Here is a 15,070-nt window from a genome sequence, read left to right on the forward strand (position 1 = left end):
GCCCACATTCATATTCTTAAACTACACTACAGTTGGGATTAGAACGAAATATTTGTGTTTTAAATATATGCTTATTTATATTATAATTCCTTCAAAAATAAATCATCTAATAATTTTGATGCAGATGGCCTTTCCGTAGAGTTCCATTTAAAAATTGAATGCAAAAATTTAGAGAATAGGTGAATGTCTTTTTTAGTCTCTCTGGATGTACTTAAACGTAACAATATTTCCAAACTTTTAGAATTTGGTTTGAATTTTTTCTTTACAGCGGAAGCGCCTGGTAGTGTTGATCCTGCCGCATTAGTGACTGCCTGGTTCCTCATGTTAAGAAATTGTAAGTTTATTTTCCCTTGGATATCAAAAAGACTGAAGAGGAGAGTCTTTCGGATTGTCTTTTCATCCACAGGAAGTTTATTTATGATTGACTGATTCATACCTGTATCTGAGACGATATTATTTATATCTGTAGCCGCTTTTTGTCTCTTTGCTGATTTCATTAGTTTGCTTCTTTGATCTAGTATAATGCTGCTATTGGGAGCACCGAATAGCTCTAATATCAAGCCAATTTGTTCTAATTCATTTTTACCTGGAAGTAATGGTGCTCCTGAAAATAATTCTGCTATTACGCAACCAAATGACCAGATATCAATCATGTTGTTATAACTGGCACCTAGTACAACTTCCGGGGCTCTGTAAAATCTCGATTGGATGTATGAGTAGGAAATTTCCTTATCAAAACAAGACGAACCGAAATCAATGATTTTCACGATGACATCATTCTCATTTATATTACCATCTTTTGGATCAAAGTTTGGAGGCAATTTAATCATGATGTTCTCTGGCTTTATATCACAATGAATAATATTTTGCTTATGGATGAAGTCTAACCCTGTTAAAATTCTTCTGGAAAACAGCTTTAATATCTTAAGCGATAAGCCACGAAATTTGATAATTTCTAACAAAGAATACAAATTTAATGATAGCATTTCAGAGATAATACACATATGACCTCTAAAATGGAAATGATCAATATATGTTAATATAGGGAAATCTTTTTCAAATAATAGTTGTCCGGTGGATTTCATTTTTTCGTTTAAATGCCTCAACATTTTTGTTTCGTATACGGCTTGTAACGACCAATTTATGTCGTTTTTGATTATCTTTATAGCAACTGTTTTACTATTATTGTCTGCATCAGAATATTTATGATCTTTGCATCTGACAACGTTGCCGAATGAACCATTTCCTAGAATTGTTTCAATCTCGTAACGGTAGTTAATGTGATCATGAGGGACAATTATATAATTGCCAGTACTATCATCAAATCCAAAATTCTGGCTGTAGTTTCTTACATTGATAGATCTGGGATCTTCTTCCAACGTATTTCCATTTTCACTGGGCATGAAGTATAAATCCTTCTTTCTTAATATTTCTCCTCTTTCGTATATGCTTAATGGTCCAGAGGACCCACTTGTTCCTGAAGCCAACTTCTGAGTATCCATATACTGATTTGTGGTAAAACTTTTATCACTTGTGTCCCCAAATAAGAATAAATTTTGGTCTTCACGGTAAATTATCAGGTAAAGTTCATGTATGCTCTGAACTTTTGGGATCTCCGTATTATTCAAATCAGTCTCAGTATTTTGCTTCCTATTCTCAAGACGATCTCTTCTTGAGCTCAGGCTGTTTGGTGAAGCTATTCCTGTCTTTGCCCTATTACTGTGTGAATTATTATACAATCTATCGTATACATCTTGTTTTGATTTTTGAGTAAATGGTTGCGAAACATTTCTAAGTTTCGATGGTGAATTCATTGTATCATATTGGGTGTTGTAAGTAAACCCATTATAGTGAGGAATCTTTAAATGCTCATCTTTCGACTTAATTTCATGGAACTTCAGCGTGGGCACACTATAGCTTATATTAGTGATATCAGTCGGTCTGGTAGCAGGTGCATGCGTCGACATGATTCTTCTATCTCTTAACCCATGATTGTAACTTCCTCCACTTACATTTCGAGAGCGATTTTCTAGCTGATGTCTCCTCTTTGTCGAGTTAGATGAGCTGACTCTCTTTGTAAGTAGCTGTGGTTCTTGCGATACTTTATTTGGGGTCGGCGAGGTCCCAACTTCATTGTTAAAAATGCTCACATGCTTGTTCATCGATGAAGACGTCTCTTTCATGAAAGAAAACTGGTGGTCTTTTGCTCGATGGGGTCTTTCAGACATCGGGCAACTCAATATTCTCTTTGATGGCTGCTTCACAGTAGACAATGACCTATTTCCGTGTTTATGAATGTTCTGAGATCCTATTCTAGATGGAGTTACTACTAAATGTTCATCTGCCGTAGAGTTGGATGCATTTTTTAGTTGGTTCGAGAGGTTCCTCGATTTAGCCCTCTTGGCCGTAGACAAAACCGGCTGCTTGCATGGTGTAGTATAATTAGCATTAGAATTTCCATTTGGAAATAGATGTGACGGATAAGTCTTCTTCTTGCCCGATCTTGGGCCTCCAGACATCTTTACAGTCTCATTATTGGTTATGAGAGGATCTAACTTCGCTTGATCCTCTCTCGCTCGACGACTCGCTAAATCGATGCTTATCCGGGAAAACCGCTCTTCAAAATCCGGTGATAGCTTCTGTGTCGTCATCTCTATATCCTCATATGTTCAATATACCTCTATCCTGAACTTTTCTCGTACCAAATGAATACTTGCTTACCGATACTGCCTCTACTAGTGTTTGATTTCTAAAGTCCATGTTGACAAATTGGTGTGGACACGCTTATATTTGTGGCCCTTCTCTTCTGCACATACAACAGAATCAGACCAAAATGTTGCACCGCCAAATCGAGTCTTCTACAACTCACAATCGCCTGCCAGCGATATATTACAATCATGAGTTCAACAAGGATGTCCACAGACCCTACTGACCCAAACACATATTCCAAACGCGATTTATTGTTGTTAACACAACTCCTCCACATGAACGGTCTCATCGACCCATCTTCGGTGTCACCAAGCGAGCAGAAACTAGAATCCGTGTCTCGCGAGTGGTTCGATCATGCTAGCACTCAATTGTCTATACAACAAGGCCTGCTCAAGCTTGATGACGCCCCTTCTGTGGATGATATCTGTCAATTGTACGAAAAGCTTCTCGATCAAACCCCAGATTGCAAGAATACTACCGATTTAGCCAATTATTTCTACTATAACCGCATGGACGAATTACAATCTAAAATTGAAGCAGGAAAAAAGAAGGTATCTGATATACTACAAGCACAATAAGTCGTGAAGGAGAAACGATAGCTATGATTCTACTCTGAAAGGCCGTTACTTATATAGTGAATAGATAGGTTTCATCAGCACAAGCATGTGAATTATGTAAGCGATCCCTAATTCCCCCCACACATAAAATTCAGTGAAATTGGACTCTTTCATACATTAAGTAAGGAAAAGAACAAGACTATTAACGATATAAATCAAGATATAAGTAGTATTGAAGAAATAAATCCGAAAAGAGTGTCGAGAATTTTTTAGCTGGTTAGATATGTCATTTAATAAGGCCAAAAACAACACATTTGCATTGGCGGCATTCAATGTATACAAGAATAATAGGTCGCTCTTTTTGAATTCGTCGTATATTCTTTTGATTACAGCGGCGTTCTCAGGTGCAACTAACACTAGTTCGAAGCGGAGCAAACGAGAGGATGTTTCAAAGGATGTGGAAAAAAAGAAGACCAAAGTCAGCAAGGAAGCGGGACTTAGGCTCTTCCGAGCAGCCATACCAAGTTGGACGGATCTGGCGGTGATGTATTTGGGGGCACATTTGGTATTATTGGTGGTGAGAGCGTATTTGACGATCAAAGTTGCTAGTTTGGATGGTAAATTGGTAGGGGCATTGGTCAGTAAAAGGCTCAAGATGTTTGGGAGATTGTTGGCAATATGGATGTTGATTGGGTTTCCAGCGTCCGTGGTTAATTCATTGTTGACGTGGACCAGAAACATGTTGCGGAGGTCTTTGAGAAGAAACATGAATGATAGTATTATGGAGGACTATTTGCCTGACAATCTTGATCCTAACTACTATTCATTGATCCAGTTGTCTGACAACAAGGTTAACGACCCAGATCAAAGAATTTCCACGGATGTGGCGAGATTAGCGCAAGCATTGTCAAGCTTACCAGGCCAATTATTAAAGCCTACGTTGGATATGTTGTTGTGTGCAAGAGAATTGTCAAAGAGTGGTGTTGGGAGTGGTGAAGGTAGTCTTGCATTGGGGATTATAGCCCATTTTTCGACTATTATTTTGCGTTTCTTTTCTCCACCATTTGCGAAGCTTGCTTCGGAAAGAGCAAACTTAGAGGGTCAATTAAGATCAGCGCACTCAAAAATTGTCACCAATAACGAAGAAATCGCCTTCTTAAGAGGTTACAACCGTGAATTGGATTATATTGATTTTTGTTACTACCAATTAGAAAGGTTTTTGAAGATGGAATATTGGAAAAAGGCCATTCATGAAATTGCGCAAACTTTTATTGTTAAGTACTTTTGGGGTGCCGCTGGTTTGGTTTTATGTTCGGCTCCGGTCTTTATCAACAGATATTTGGGTAACGATCCAAATCCATCAGCTTCTGCTGACTTTATTACGAATAGAAGATTGCTTTTGAGTGCATCTGACTCGTTAGATAGATTAATATATTCAAGGAGATACCTCTTGCAAGTTCTTGGTCATGCTACAAGAGTCGCAGATTTCCAAGATGCATTGGTTAAAATTCAAGACAGAAAATTGAATAAGCCACTTCCTACTGGTGGTGAAGCTGCCACCACTAATGTGAACTATGGAAATGAAATTACTTTTAGGGATGTAAGATTGATCACCCCTGCTGATGTCACATTGATTGAAAGTTTGAATTTTAGTGTCAAGCATGGTCAACACTTATTGATCGCTGGGCCAAATGGTTCTGGGAAATCTTCATTGTTCAGAATGTTGGGTGGCTTATGGCCATGTAATAAGGGTAATATCACTATCCCAACCTCTAAGAATATGTTTTATTTACCTCAGAGAGCTTATTTATGCCGTGGTAATTTAAGGGAACAAATCATTTACCCACAATCTCTTGAAGACTTTGAAAAAAATAAAGATTCCAAAACAGATGAACATTTGAATGGAATTATGAAAATCTTGCAATTAGATGACTTGTTGGTTGGAGAGGACCCTTGGAATATGACGAGAAACTGGGCTGAAGAATTATCAGTCGGAGCTCAGCAAAGATTGGCTATGGCTAGGTTATATTACCATAGACCTAAATTTGCTGTTTTGGATGAATGTACTTCGGCCGTCTCTCCAGCCATGGAACAATTTATGTATAAACATGCACAAGAATTAGGCATTTCGTTGTTATCGGTTGCACACAGACCTGCGTTATGGCACTTCCACAATTATTTGCTTAAGTTTGATGGAAAGGGTGGTTATTTCTTCGGTGAATTGGACGCAACTAAAAGATTGAAGTTTGAAGAAGAAAGATTGATATTAGAGAAGAACTTGAGAGATGTTCCTTTTTTGAGAGAAAGGTTACAAGAATTGAAGAAGGTTTCTAATGCTCAACATTTAAGATACAACACTTCCCACAAAAATTTGACTGCATTATGAGACAAGTTTCTAAGTGGAAAACTTTGAAGTTGGATTTTATGATATACTATTACGTATTTATTTATTTATTATTATTTATCTAGTATGAATCAACGATTTACGCGACATGAGTATTATTATAATTTTTGAAAACTGCAAAATTCTTGCAAGCATAAAACGTATAATAGTGATTTTATACTGCAAATATGAGTGGTAGTCTACCTATGTCTTCTCTTTCAAACGCTAAACGGAATGAAATGCCTTCTTGCGACGTTAACGCTACTATTTTTCCGACTTCTGATATTGGAAGATCGGATCAGGTAGTAACGCCGACGAGCTTAGAACAAGAACATAGTTGCTCCTCCTCTTCCTCTCTAAGGAATAGTTTGTCCAAAATTATAGATGAAACTCCACTGAAAAGAATAAAGAAAAGGAGCTGTGAAAATACCCATGAAGAAAGTCCGGCGGCAAATTCAATAGAACAGAACGAAACTGATGAAATGGAAACACTTTCAGGAATAAGTAAATATCTCAAACGTAGGAATATTTTCATAGAAGAAGAATCCATAAAAGGATATCAAGAGCTTGAGGACGTAAAAATATCTGCACAAGCTCAAATTGACAAATTAAAGAGTCTTAATACGTTTCAGCAAATTGATAATTTTGATTGGTCCAAAATTGAAGAAGCCTATGCTTTTATCTTTAATGACTACATTAATCAGATGGAGATTACTATCAGAGACCTTGATCAATCCATGAAGGTAACTATCGATTTTTTAAATTAATATTCTTTGCAAATCATACTAACCGACCACAGGAGAGACGAGCATGGCAAGAAATAATATTTACTCTTGATAGAGAAAGAAGTGCCGAAAGGTATGTTTGAATCAACTAGCAAATTAACGTCTTCCTTGGCAGGCACATACTAACTTTATAGAATAAATAAGTCGGAGAGATGGATAACTGCAAAAGAGATGAATTTCAACGATGTTAAACATGATTTAGCAAATTCGGTCCAACTTATCCAAAAGGAATTTCTGAAATTCGAAACACCCAGAAAGAGAAAGATACATTCTCCCTTTGATGTCAATAACTAATTGCCATTTGATATGCTCTAGAGTCTGCGCATATTTTGCAGCCGAGACCATTTGCTTGACCAAATTTGCTATACACTTACAATCACAATCTGGTTGCATTTTTGTACTAATAGTATTAGTAATATACATGTTATATCCTTTTATTGATAATTCTAGGAATATATGATCAAATATGAATAAAAAATCTTTTCTTAAACCAATTATGTCTTCCAAATGCTCTCTCATGTATTCTAAGGTCATTATTGGCTTATCATTTACGTTTACAAAATCAAAGATATCTCTCTTAAATTTTCTTTCAAGAAAATGAGATATATGTATATATATAAGGTTAGAGTAGTTTACAATAGAATGATTCTTAAAATTGAAAGTACTATCGAAATTTTTCGATAAGAATATATGCGAATATGGAAATTAAATTTTCCGCTAGAAGAGCAATATGCTTCAATTCTTTCTATTGATAATAATGATGCCAATACAAATAATAAGGTATAAGGCTAGGGAACTACTTAATCGTTATGTCTTCACAGAATTTAGAAGATCTATTAGCACTTTAGAACATGAAAAACCGCCATTTTTGATGATTGCATCAATCGGTAATCCAGAGCCCCAATACGAAGGAACCAGACATAACGTGGGCCATTGGGCTCTCGAGGAGTTAATTAAGAACCATTGGACATCCTTCAATGCATTTCAATCTCATAAGAATATTCCTGATGGGGTATATAGCACATCAAGTGCGAAAGAGCTTTCAGATGTGTTTCTTTTCAAATCAATACATTCGTTTATGAACTTGCAAGGAGCACCGGTTAGTAAAACCTGGCAGAAAATTAGTAACTATCAAAAGGCAACACGTTCGCCAGCATTGGTGGTACTTCATGATGAGTTACAGGTACCGTTTGGTAAGTTTCAAATAAGAAAACAGCTTAGCAGTGCTAGAGGTCACAATGGTTTGAGATCTATTGACTCCTTAATGGGAGGTGGATACACAAAGATATCTATCGGAATCGGTAAGCCTTCAGCGAAGGATGTATCAAACTATGTTTTATCTCCTTTCACTCCATTGGAACAAGAGGTATTGACCTACGATGTGATGCCTCAAATTGTCGATATATTGGAGGAAATGAAGAATGGAAAGTATATTTATGACAAGCAAGAACCAGATCCAAATCAGCCGAAGAAGAGGAAGCAAAAATAAGAGAAATTACCAGGCATCGAACTCCAATTAATCATTTAAACGTATATAGTCTGTATTACAATCAATGTAAATAGAAATAGTATAGAATTGATATTATTTTCATTTTTCTGTCTTATTGAAAATATTAACTAACTAGATTATAAGCACCCATGGCTATTGTAATACATGATTTTACAACCTGTTGTAAATGATGGATACTAAAAAAAATAATTGCTGATGTCATACAAAGCATTTAATAAAACTGTGAGATAAGGATTTTTTGTTTTGCACTGAGCTTCTGTCAATAAATATACACCTTTTCTTAATATATAATCCATATAAAACATAAACTTGTGAATAGTATAGAAGTATGGAGTATATACTAAATTTGACAGCTGAAAGATCTGTTGTAAGAGAATCGTTGAAAGGTACGTATCTCAATCACTTCCAAACCTTTACTGATCATATTTACTAACAATTCCCAGGTATAATATGGACGATATTCTTTCATAGACTATTTGGACCTATAACACCAACAACCAATGAGTTTCTTAGTATAACATACCCAATGACTTCTGATTTACCGGATTTGGATTCTTTAATAGACGAAAGGATTAATCAATTGATTAAAAAGAAGTTTGATGATGCTATCGTACAGAAATCAGAAGATAATCAAGAGCAAAAAGCAAAAATGGGCCAAGTTGTGATACAATTTCTCGATAAACAAGTTACTAAGTCCAAAAAGAAGACTGGATGGTTTGGGCAAGGTAAAAGCAGCGATTCTGAGGACCTCAAACCGTGGGAATCGTGGATAATAAACGTAAAATGTTTGCCAATAATCAAAGAAAGTGGAGGCGAAAATCGTGGTTTAGAAAAGTCATCTGGATCAACAAAAGACACTCATAAGAGAATATACGAGCAAAACGTTGCTATATCGATAAATAGTTTTGAAAACAATATGAGGAAAATTATAGACATCGCAGACAGTCAGAAAGACTACATTCCACCCATAACTTCGTTGGACAGTTCTCCATTTCCGTATTCTATTGATGTGGAACGAAAGGCTCCTGAAAATATGAACTATACCGCTGGCGATGACGAAGGATGGGGCAATTACATCAAAAAGATGCTAGATTAATCGTGTAACATAATATATCATATATCTGAGCTAACTACTACTCAAAGATATAGGAGATGGTCTACCTATAAATTAGCGCTATATAACCCTTCTTCACCTCTAACTAATATGCATTCATCCTCAAATACTACAAGGTCAAATAAACCAATTTTTTTGGCCTCTTCAATCACTGATCCATCGTAACTACCGGGCTGAAACCATAAGCCCTTGATGACTTTTTCATACCCTTCAATACTTGCAATCTCCTGCAATGTTGCAACCGTAATATTTGGCGGAGTCAAAAATGAAATACTCAATCCATCTTTATTGGCAAGCTTGTGGGATCCCAAATCCTTCTTGTTCTTTATAGCTTCCATAACTGGAATAATCGAAGGAGCCACTTCCTGACCTAAAATCTCTTTAGATTTAGGATTAATTGGCACAACCGGCAATTCGTGACTTATGTACCACAGTAATATCTTAAAGCCAAACTTGGAGGGATTGCTAGATGCTCCAGTGACAACATATTGTCTCGATGACCCAAAGAACGATCTAATCTTAATTTTCATGGACATTTTTAAGTATTCTATTCAAGCTATAACTTTTTCTTTTAATATTTAGTAATTAATACCCCTTAAAGGACGTAGTAGAATGATAATATTAATATTATTAATTATATTATCCGGGGAAGTTGTGTACGAAAAGCGCAAAATGAAATTTTACAGTTTTGGCATCATTTGACTATTATTCTTTTCTCTATACTATTGATAAATACATAGATCATTGCAAAGGTATTATGGCTAAGGAGAAAAGAACAAAGCCATGTTCAAACTGTAAGAAATCTAAAGTGAAATGTATATATTCCAAAACATTACCTTGTGAACGATGTGTAAAAAGTGGGCAAGCCGCTAATTGTCAATTTGTTCCCAAGCTTCCATCATTAAAACTACCACAAATTACTCCGCTGAACAATACTGTCCGTGGAAAGAATGACAGTGAAATAACGTTACCACCCTTGAATCCGATAGCGAATGTACAAACGAATCAAGTCAATAGAATGCAAACGTATATGGTTCATTCAGTACCGCAACAAGGTGTGCCAGTAGTACCGGGTCCTACAGGCGGTGTGGCGCCACTAGATAACGAATCACAATGGAAACAACTGATAGAAAATAGAATTAGTGTTTTTGATAATAAGTTGAATGATCTAGTGGATATTTTGAAGACAAACCAGAAAGTTCTTCTCGAACAACAGATGGCATATCAGAAACAAATACCTCACCAGCAAACCCCACCCCAACAGAGTGCTTTACAGAATGGTGAGTACAACTATAATTCATTACCTGCATCTATGTCTAATTCTCCTAGGAATTCCCATAAAACAATAGACGAACCTTTGCATTACAATAACTATCGAGATTATCGAGGAGACGATGAGCATGATAGGAGAAGGCGATATATTGGTGATGAACCTAGTAAGCTTGACTCTCGTAAAAGGCATAAGGGGAATGAAAGGATTGGTAAAGAAAATCAAAGTAGACCAGAAGATTTCCGGGACGGATTCTTGAATATTCACCAAGCAAGAGAACTTTTCAGCTTTTTTGATACCCATATATCGCCTCAGTTGTTTGGGTTTGAAATTTCTAAGTTTGCAGTTGATGCTATTTGGGAATCATCGCCTATATTGATATGTGCGATTTGTACGATCGCCTCTATGCATCATCCAAACGAGGAATTATCTGGTAAGCTGAAAGAATTACATGGGTACTTGCACGTATTGTGTGGGAAATTATTATACCAAGGAAAACCCAAGAATGAAGTTGATGGCTTTAACACTATAGTAGCATTAATACTCTGCAGCTTCTGGCTCTCTGATTCTCAAATGTTTACAGGATTGGCATTACAATTAGCTAAAGAAATTGGGTTAGATTCCCCTGTACCCAACCATGAATTGAAAGGTTCACTCAATGAAAAAGATAGAATTAAATTATGGTATTTGTTATATGTCTTGGATGGACAACAAAGCTTGACATTTAATAGACAGCCATTAGTTAATTCTCAAGAGTATTCACTCAAACATAGTAGATCTATATTATTACAAGAGAGAAACTTAGCCTTACTGTCATCAGTATCTCAAATTGAAGATAAAAATGAGAGCTCGGTAGTTCAAAAGCAAAAAGAAACAAAGATGATCCCAGATGATGCCTATATTCAAGAAGCAGCGCATAGGCAAAGATTTACTGATATGCGTTTAGTCTCTCAAGTCGAATATAACCAAGCTTTAAACGAAGCTTTTCAAGGTAATGCATGGGAATTATTGGCACCTTCGGCCTTAGGTATTCCCTCTAAATCAAATTTAGAGTTAGACAAATGGATGGTTTCTTGGACGGTTTTGCTATCACCTGTTAGTAATGGTTCTGTTTGGTCATCTAAATCAACTTTGATTTACTATAACTTTGCAAAGATGTACATAAATTCTTCCGCAGTTAGGCAACTTCAAGTGGATACAGCAGATGAAAGAAGCATGTTCCCTAAATGGAACCTGTCAATAAAACCCCAAGCTCCAAAACAAAAAAGGATCGTTAGTAATGATGTAGATTCAGAAGATGATTCCGATGATGAGGAGTTTATCTCAAACAGAGATCACATATCTGATGATGAGACAATCGTGAGTGCTAGCATTGCCATCAATGCTGCCCAAACAGTCTTGAATTTAGTTCTCAACGACAATGATATTCTAAATAACTTGAAGTATGTTCCTGTCCATATTCACATTATGTTGTACTACGCCGCATTGTTATTAGTTAATCCTCCACTAGAAGCTGACCGTGATACCGTCGATTCTAAACTGGAAGATTATTTTAATAAAGTAATATCCAACTTGGGTGTCGTTAAAAATTTACATAAAAAGATCTACACCAACTTGCCTACAGACAAAATATTTGGAAATAGGTTGATGAGAAGTTTAAGTGAGATTGTTGAAGAAAATGCCTCCAAAATTAGAAATGAGCTTAATACTACTAATGATATTAGTGAAAATATTAAGGATGTATTCAGAAAAAAATTGAGAGCTATTGAAGATCTGGAAATTTCCAGTAGCATTGTTGAATTAATAGAGAGTGAATATGGTTCAAATAGTAGTGGAAGTGCAACACCAGGTCCTGAAAGGATCTTTGCGTGGCCTGGTTCAAATCATGGTCATCCTTAAGGAACTTAAATATACTCTGTGTACATTTTATAGAAATAATAGATTTTTGTTTTTTTTTGGTTGCGAAATTCACAAATCCATTTTTTTACAATTAAATTCTGAATAAATCACTGGTAATACCCAAATTATGTTAAAATGGAACATAAAAATATGAATATCAATAACCCGGTACTTAATATGAACCAAATATCTTCACTTGTATCCAAACAATTGAAAGTAGCTGATAAAAAATTCAAAACCTCTACCAAAGATCATTTTGATTGGAATAATATTAAAAGAACACCTCAACTATTGAGGCGAAAAGCTAATTTAGAATCATATACCATTGACGAAGATTTCATAGAGTTAGAAAATAACCTATTGTATACCGAAAAGAAGATAAATAGCTTAACTAAATACACTTTGGGATATTGTTCTGGAATTCTTAAGGTTTTAACACATTCAAAGAACGCAGGGCTCTTTTTCCAGCAGCTATTCGACCCGTATAATACTTTGCCAAATTCTATAAAGACAAAGCTAGAAGAAATTGGAAATTTTGATTCCCAAAACGAAAGCATATTCCTGTCTGCATCAAGACAAGCTATATTTCAAGAAGAATATGAAATATGGTCAAATTGCACGTCTTATGTAGAATGCACGAGAACCATAGAACCATCCATTAAGAATGAAATTGAAATTCTTGGAAGTATGGTAGAAGAGAAGGTTTCAGAAGTTCTCAAATTAGTGAACTTTATAAAAAAACATATTAGGAATCGTAATTATGCGTTAATGGATTATGATAAAACATACAACACTCACGAAAATTTGTTATTGAAGCACAAGACAGACGAATTATCGACTAAGCAGTCTCTGCAAATGTACAACTTAGAAAGAAAACTAGAAGAAAATAAGGTGGCTTATACCTACCTAAATGATTTATTAAAAAAAGAATTGCCTTTTTTTTTCAAATTGGTGGATTCAATTTTGCAGCCAATTCAACTTCGGACTTATTATGTTCAACTATTAGTATCATACCAAATAAATATTAATCTTCTATCAATTCAAGATATATTTCATATTGATTTGGAAGAATTGAAAAAAGATACGGATAGTAGTAGAATTATCGAACAATTTAATTCAAAAAATAAAGTTGCAAGCGACTTATTAGATCTGTTATCTATTATTAATTTCCGTGAAAACTTCTTTAATAAGCTTACTATGAGTGAAGATTCACTGCCTATCTTTAAACAAGAGAGAATAATCAAGAATTATGACCCGGAATATAAATACTGTCAAGCAATATTTTCGTTCAGAGGACAACAAGAAGGTGACCTCTCGTTTAAAGCGGGTGAAATTATTAAAATATTTGACAGTTCTGGCGGATGGTGGAAAGGTAGTATTGAAGATGAAGTTGGTTTGTTTCCAGGAAATTATGTTAAAATGCTATAATATATTCAAATCACCTCTGCATCTAAAAACTTCTATAAAAATTTATAAATATAATGAATTATATGATTTATCAATCATCCTTATTTGTACTAATGAGGACCTTTAACTCCCATTGCTTCACACATTTCCCACTGCAAAATTCTCTCTTTATTGGAACATCCTTATTTTGAAGGATGTCCCACCATTCAAAGGCTTCTGCAAACGGTTCTACTATTATAAAGTCACATTCACTGCACCGTTCTTCGTACTTTCCTTTCGATATAGCCTTTGCAATCAAGCTATGATGAATTTTAGGAGTGGACCTTTTCCAACTCTTGGTCTCTTGGTAGGAAACGTCATACTTAGCAATAGTGTTTAAGCAGTGCGTTTTCAACGAAGGTATGAACTTTTTCAGATTGCCAAAATATCGAACACGAGAAACATACTTGAGCAATTTAACTGGGTTGAGAGTAGAAGTAGTTATTGGAATAGAATCTTCTGGAATTTGGATAAATGGATTAGGACCTGCTCTAAAAGTTTGCAAGTTATATAAGTCCAATATTTGTGGAGGTAAATATTCTAGTCTATTTGTGCCTAATGACAAATCTGTTAGATGTTGTAAGTTGCCAATAAGAGGGGGAATTGTCTTCAATTTATTTCGACGTAATCCCAAGACATTCAATTTAGTAAATTTGAATAACGAAGGAGTTAAGTATCTTATGCTGTTGTTAGTTAGGTATAACTGGTATGAGATTTGCGTTGTTGGCTCAGGATTAAATATCACCAAATTGTCAAAATCCTTAATTTCGTCAGGGATATCTTGTAAGCCCATGCCCTCTAAGTTTATTGTGGTTTCAATGTTTTCAAATGCATCTATAACTATATCTCTAGCCCTATTCTGAATCTTTTTTTGCATTTGCAAATACTCTTCAGAATCTTGTAAAAAATCTCTATCGGTTGACGGACATTGGTTAGAAGTATTTATAAACCTATTAAATCTGTCTATACCAAAATCTGCATCAGAGCTTAAAGATGGTTGATTTCGTGATATTATGGTACGTTTTATCTCAGGTATTTCATTTATATAATCGTGTCTGGTGTTATTTTCACTAGGGAATATATGTGTTGGTGAATCCGGCACTTCATAATTTGTAGTGGTATTCGTGGACAAATCAAATTCTGAAGCCATATTATGGTCCAAGAGTGGACTACTGGGCGGTATGGTCTTTCGAAACTTATTTTGATATTCCGCTTCCTCTTCTGGTTCTTCATCAACAAACGTAGGTTCGCTTTCAAATTCTTCATATTCTGTATCTCGTCTCTTAACATCATCCTTTTCGTTAAAACTCGCCCCCATTTTACGCTTCAAACTTGGAGCTTCTGCTAAGATTGGTCCCTTTCTTCTAACATCAGCAGTTCTTGTGTGGTACATGCTA

General features: G+C 35.4%; 10 protein-coding genes across 10 annotated transcripts; 7 read left to right on the forward strand and 3 right to left on the reverse strand.

Annotated features, from left to right (window-relative positions):
* Nucleotides 1-80: 80 nt before the first annotated feature.
* AC631_05390 (uncharacterized protein) lies at nucleotides 81-2,519 on the reverse strand (the record flags this gene model as incomplete). Its single annotated transcript, XM_015614219.1, has 1 exon — nucleotides 81-2,519. The coding sequence occupies one exon, from the start codon at nucleotides 2,517-2,519 to the stop codon at nucleotides 81-83; it is 2,439 nt and encodes an 812-aa protein (XP_015464944.1).
* Nucleotides 2,520-2,897: 378 nt separating this feature from the next.
* AC631_05391 (uncharacterized protein) lies at nucleotides 2,898-3,287 on the forward strand (the record flags this gene model as incomplete). Its single annotated transcript, XM_015614220.1, has 1 exon — nucleotides 2,898-3,287. The coding sequence occupies one exon, from the start codon at nucleotides 2,898-2,900 to the stop codon at nucleotides 3,285-3,287; it is 390 nt and encodes a 129-aa protein (XP_015464945.1).
* A 262-nt stretch (nucleotides 3,288-3,549) lies between these two features.
* Nucleotides 3,550-5,652, forward strand: PXA2 (ATP-binding cassette long-chain fatty acid transporter; the record flags this gene model as incomplete). The annotated part of the gene is made up of 1 exon (XM_015614221.1): nucleotides 3,550-5,652. One exon carries the CDS (start codon nucleotides 3,550-3,552, stop codon nucleotides 5,650-5,652), a length of 2,103 nt encoding a protein of 700 aa, XP_015464946.1.
* Nucleotides 5,653-5,837: 185 nt separating this feature from the next.
* AC631_05393 (uncharacterized protein) lies at nucleotides 5,838-6,416 on the forward strand (the record flags this gene model as incomplete). The annotated part of the gene is made up of 1 exon (XM_015614222.1): nucleotides 5,838-6,416. The coding sequence occupies one exon, from the start codon at nucleotides 5,838-5,840 to the stop codon at nucleotides 6,414-6,416; it is 579 nt and encodes a 192-aa protein (XP_015464947.1).
* Nucleotides 6,417-7,194: 778 nt separating this feature from the next.
* AC631_05394 (aminoacyl-tRNA hydrolase) lies at nucleotides 7,195-7,923 on the forward strand (the record flags this gene model as incomplete). The annotated part of the gene is made up of 1 exon (XM_015614223.1): nucleotides 7,195-7,923. One exon carries the CDS (start codon nucleotides 7,195-7,197, stop codon nucleotides 7,921-7,923), a length of 729 nt encoding a protein of 242 aa, XP_015464948.1.
* A 547-nt stretch (nucleotides 7,924-8,470) lies between these two features.
* AC631_05395 (uncharacterized protein) lies at nucleotides 8,471-9,040 on the forward strand (the record flags this gene model as incomplete). The annotated part of the gene is made up of 1 exon (XM_015614224.1): nucleotides 8,471-9,040. One exon carries the CDS (start codon nucleotides 8,471-8,473, stop codon nucleotides 9,038-9,040), a length of 570 nt encoding a protein of 189 aa, XP_015464949.1.
* Nucleotides 9,041-9,105: 65 nt separating this feature from the next.
* On the reverse strand, nucleotides 9,106-9,594 carry AC631_05396 (uncharacterized protein; the record flags this gene model as incomplete). The annotated part of the gene is made up of 1 exon (XM_015614225.1): nucleotides 9,106-9,594. One exon carries the CDS (start codon nucleotides 9,592-9,594, stop codon nucleotides 9,106-9,108), a length of 489 nt encoding a protein of 162 aa, XP_015464950.1.
* Nucleotides 9,595-9,815: 221 nt separating this feature from the next.
* On the forward strand, nucleotides 9,816-12,227 carry ZCF30 (Zcf30p; the record flags this gene model as incomplete). The annotated part of the gene is made up of 1 exon (XM_015614226.1): nucleotides 9,816-12,227. One exon carries the CDS (start codon nucleotides 9,816-9,818, stop codon nucleotides 12,225-12,227), a length of 2,412 nt encoding a protein of 803 aa, XP_015464951.1.
* A 150-nt stretch (nucleotides 12,228-12,377) lies between these two features.
* On the forward strand, nucleotides 12,378-13,655 carry AC631_05398 (uncharacterized protein; the record flags this gene model as incomplete). The annotated part of the gene is made up of 1 exon (XM_015614227.1): nucleotides 12,378-13,655. The coding sequence occupies one exon, from the start codon at nucleotides 12,378-12,380 to the stop codon at nucleotides 13,653-13,655; it is 1,278 nt and encodes a 425-aa protein (XP_015464952.1).
* Nucleotides 13,656-13,725: 70 nt separating this feature from the next.
* Nucleotides 13,726-14,991, reverse strand: AC631_05399 (uncharacterized protein; the record flags this gene model as incomplete). The annotated part of the gene is made up of 1 exon (XM_015614228.1): nucleotides 13,726-14,991. The coding sequence occupies one exon, from the start codon at nucleotides 14,989-14,991 to the stop codon at nucleotides 13,726-13,728; it is 1,266 nt and encodes a 421-aa protein (XP_015464953.1).
* Between the last annotated feature and the right edge of the window lie 79 nt (nucleotides 14,992-15,070).

The sequence above is a fragment of the Debaryomyces fabryi genome (assembly GCF_001447935.2).
Source record: "Debaryomyces fabryi strain CBS 789 chromosome Unknown contig00202, whole genome shotgun sequence".
Classification (NCBI taxonomy): domain Eukaryota; kingdom Fungi; phylum Ascomycota; class Pichiomycetes; order Serinales; family Debaryomycetaceae; genus Debaryomyces; species Debaryomyces fabryi.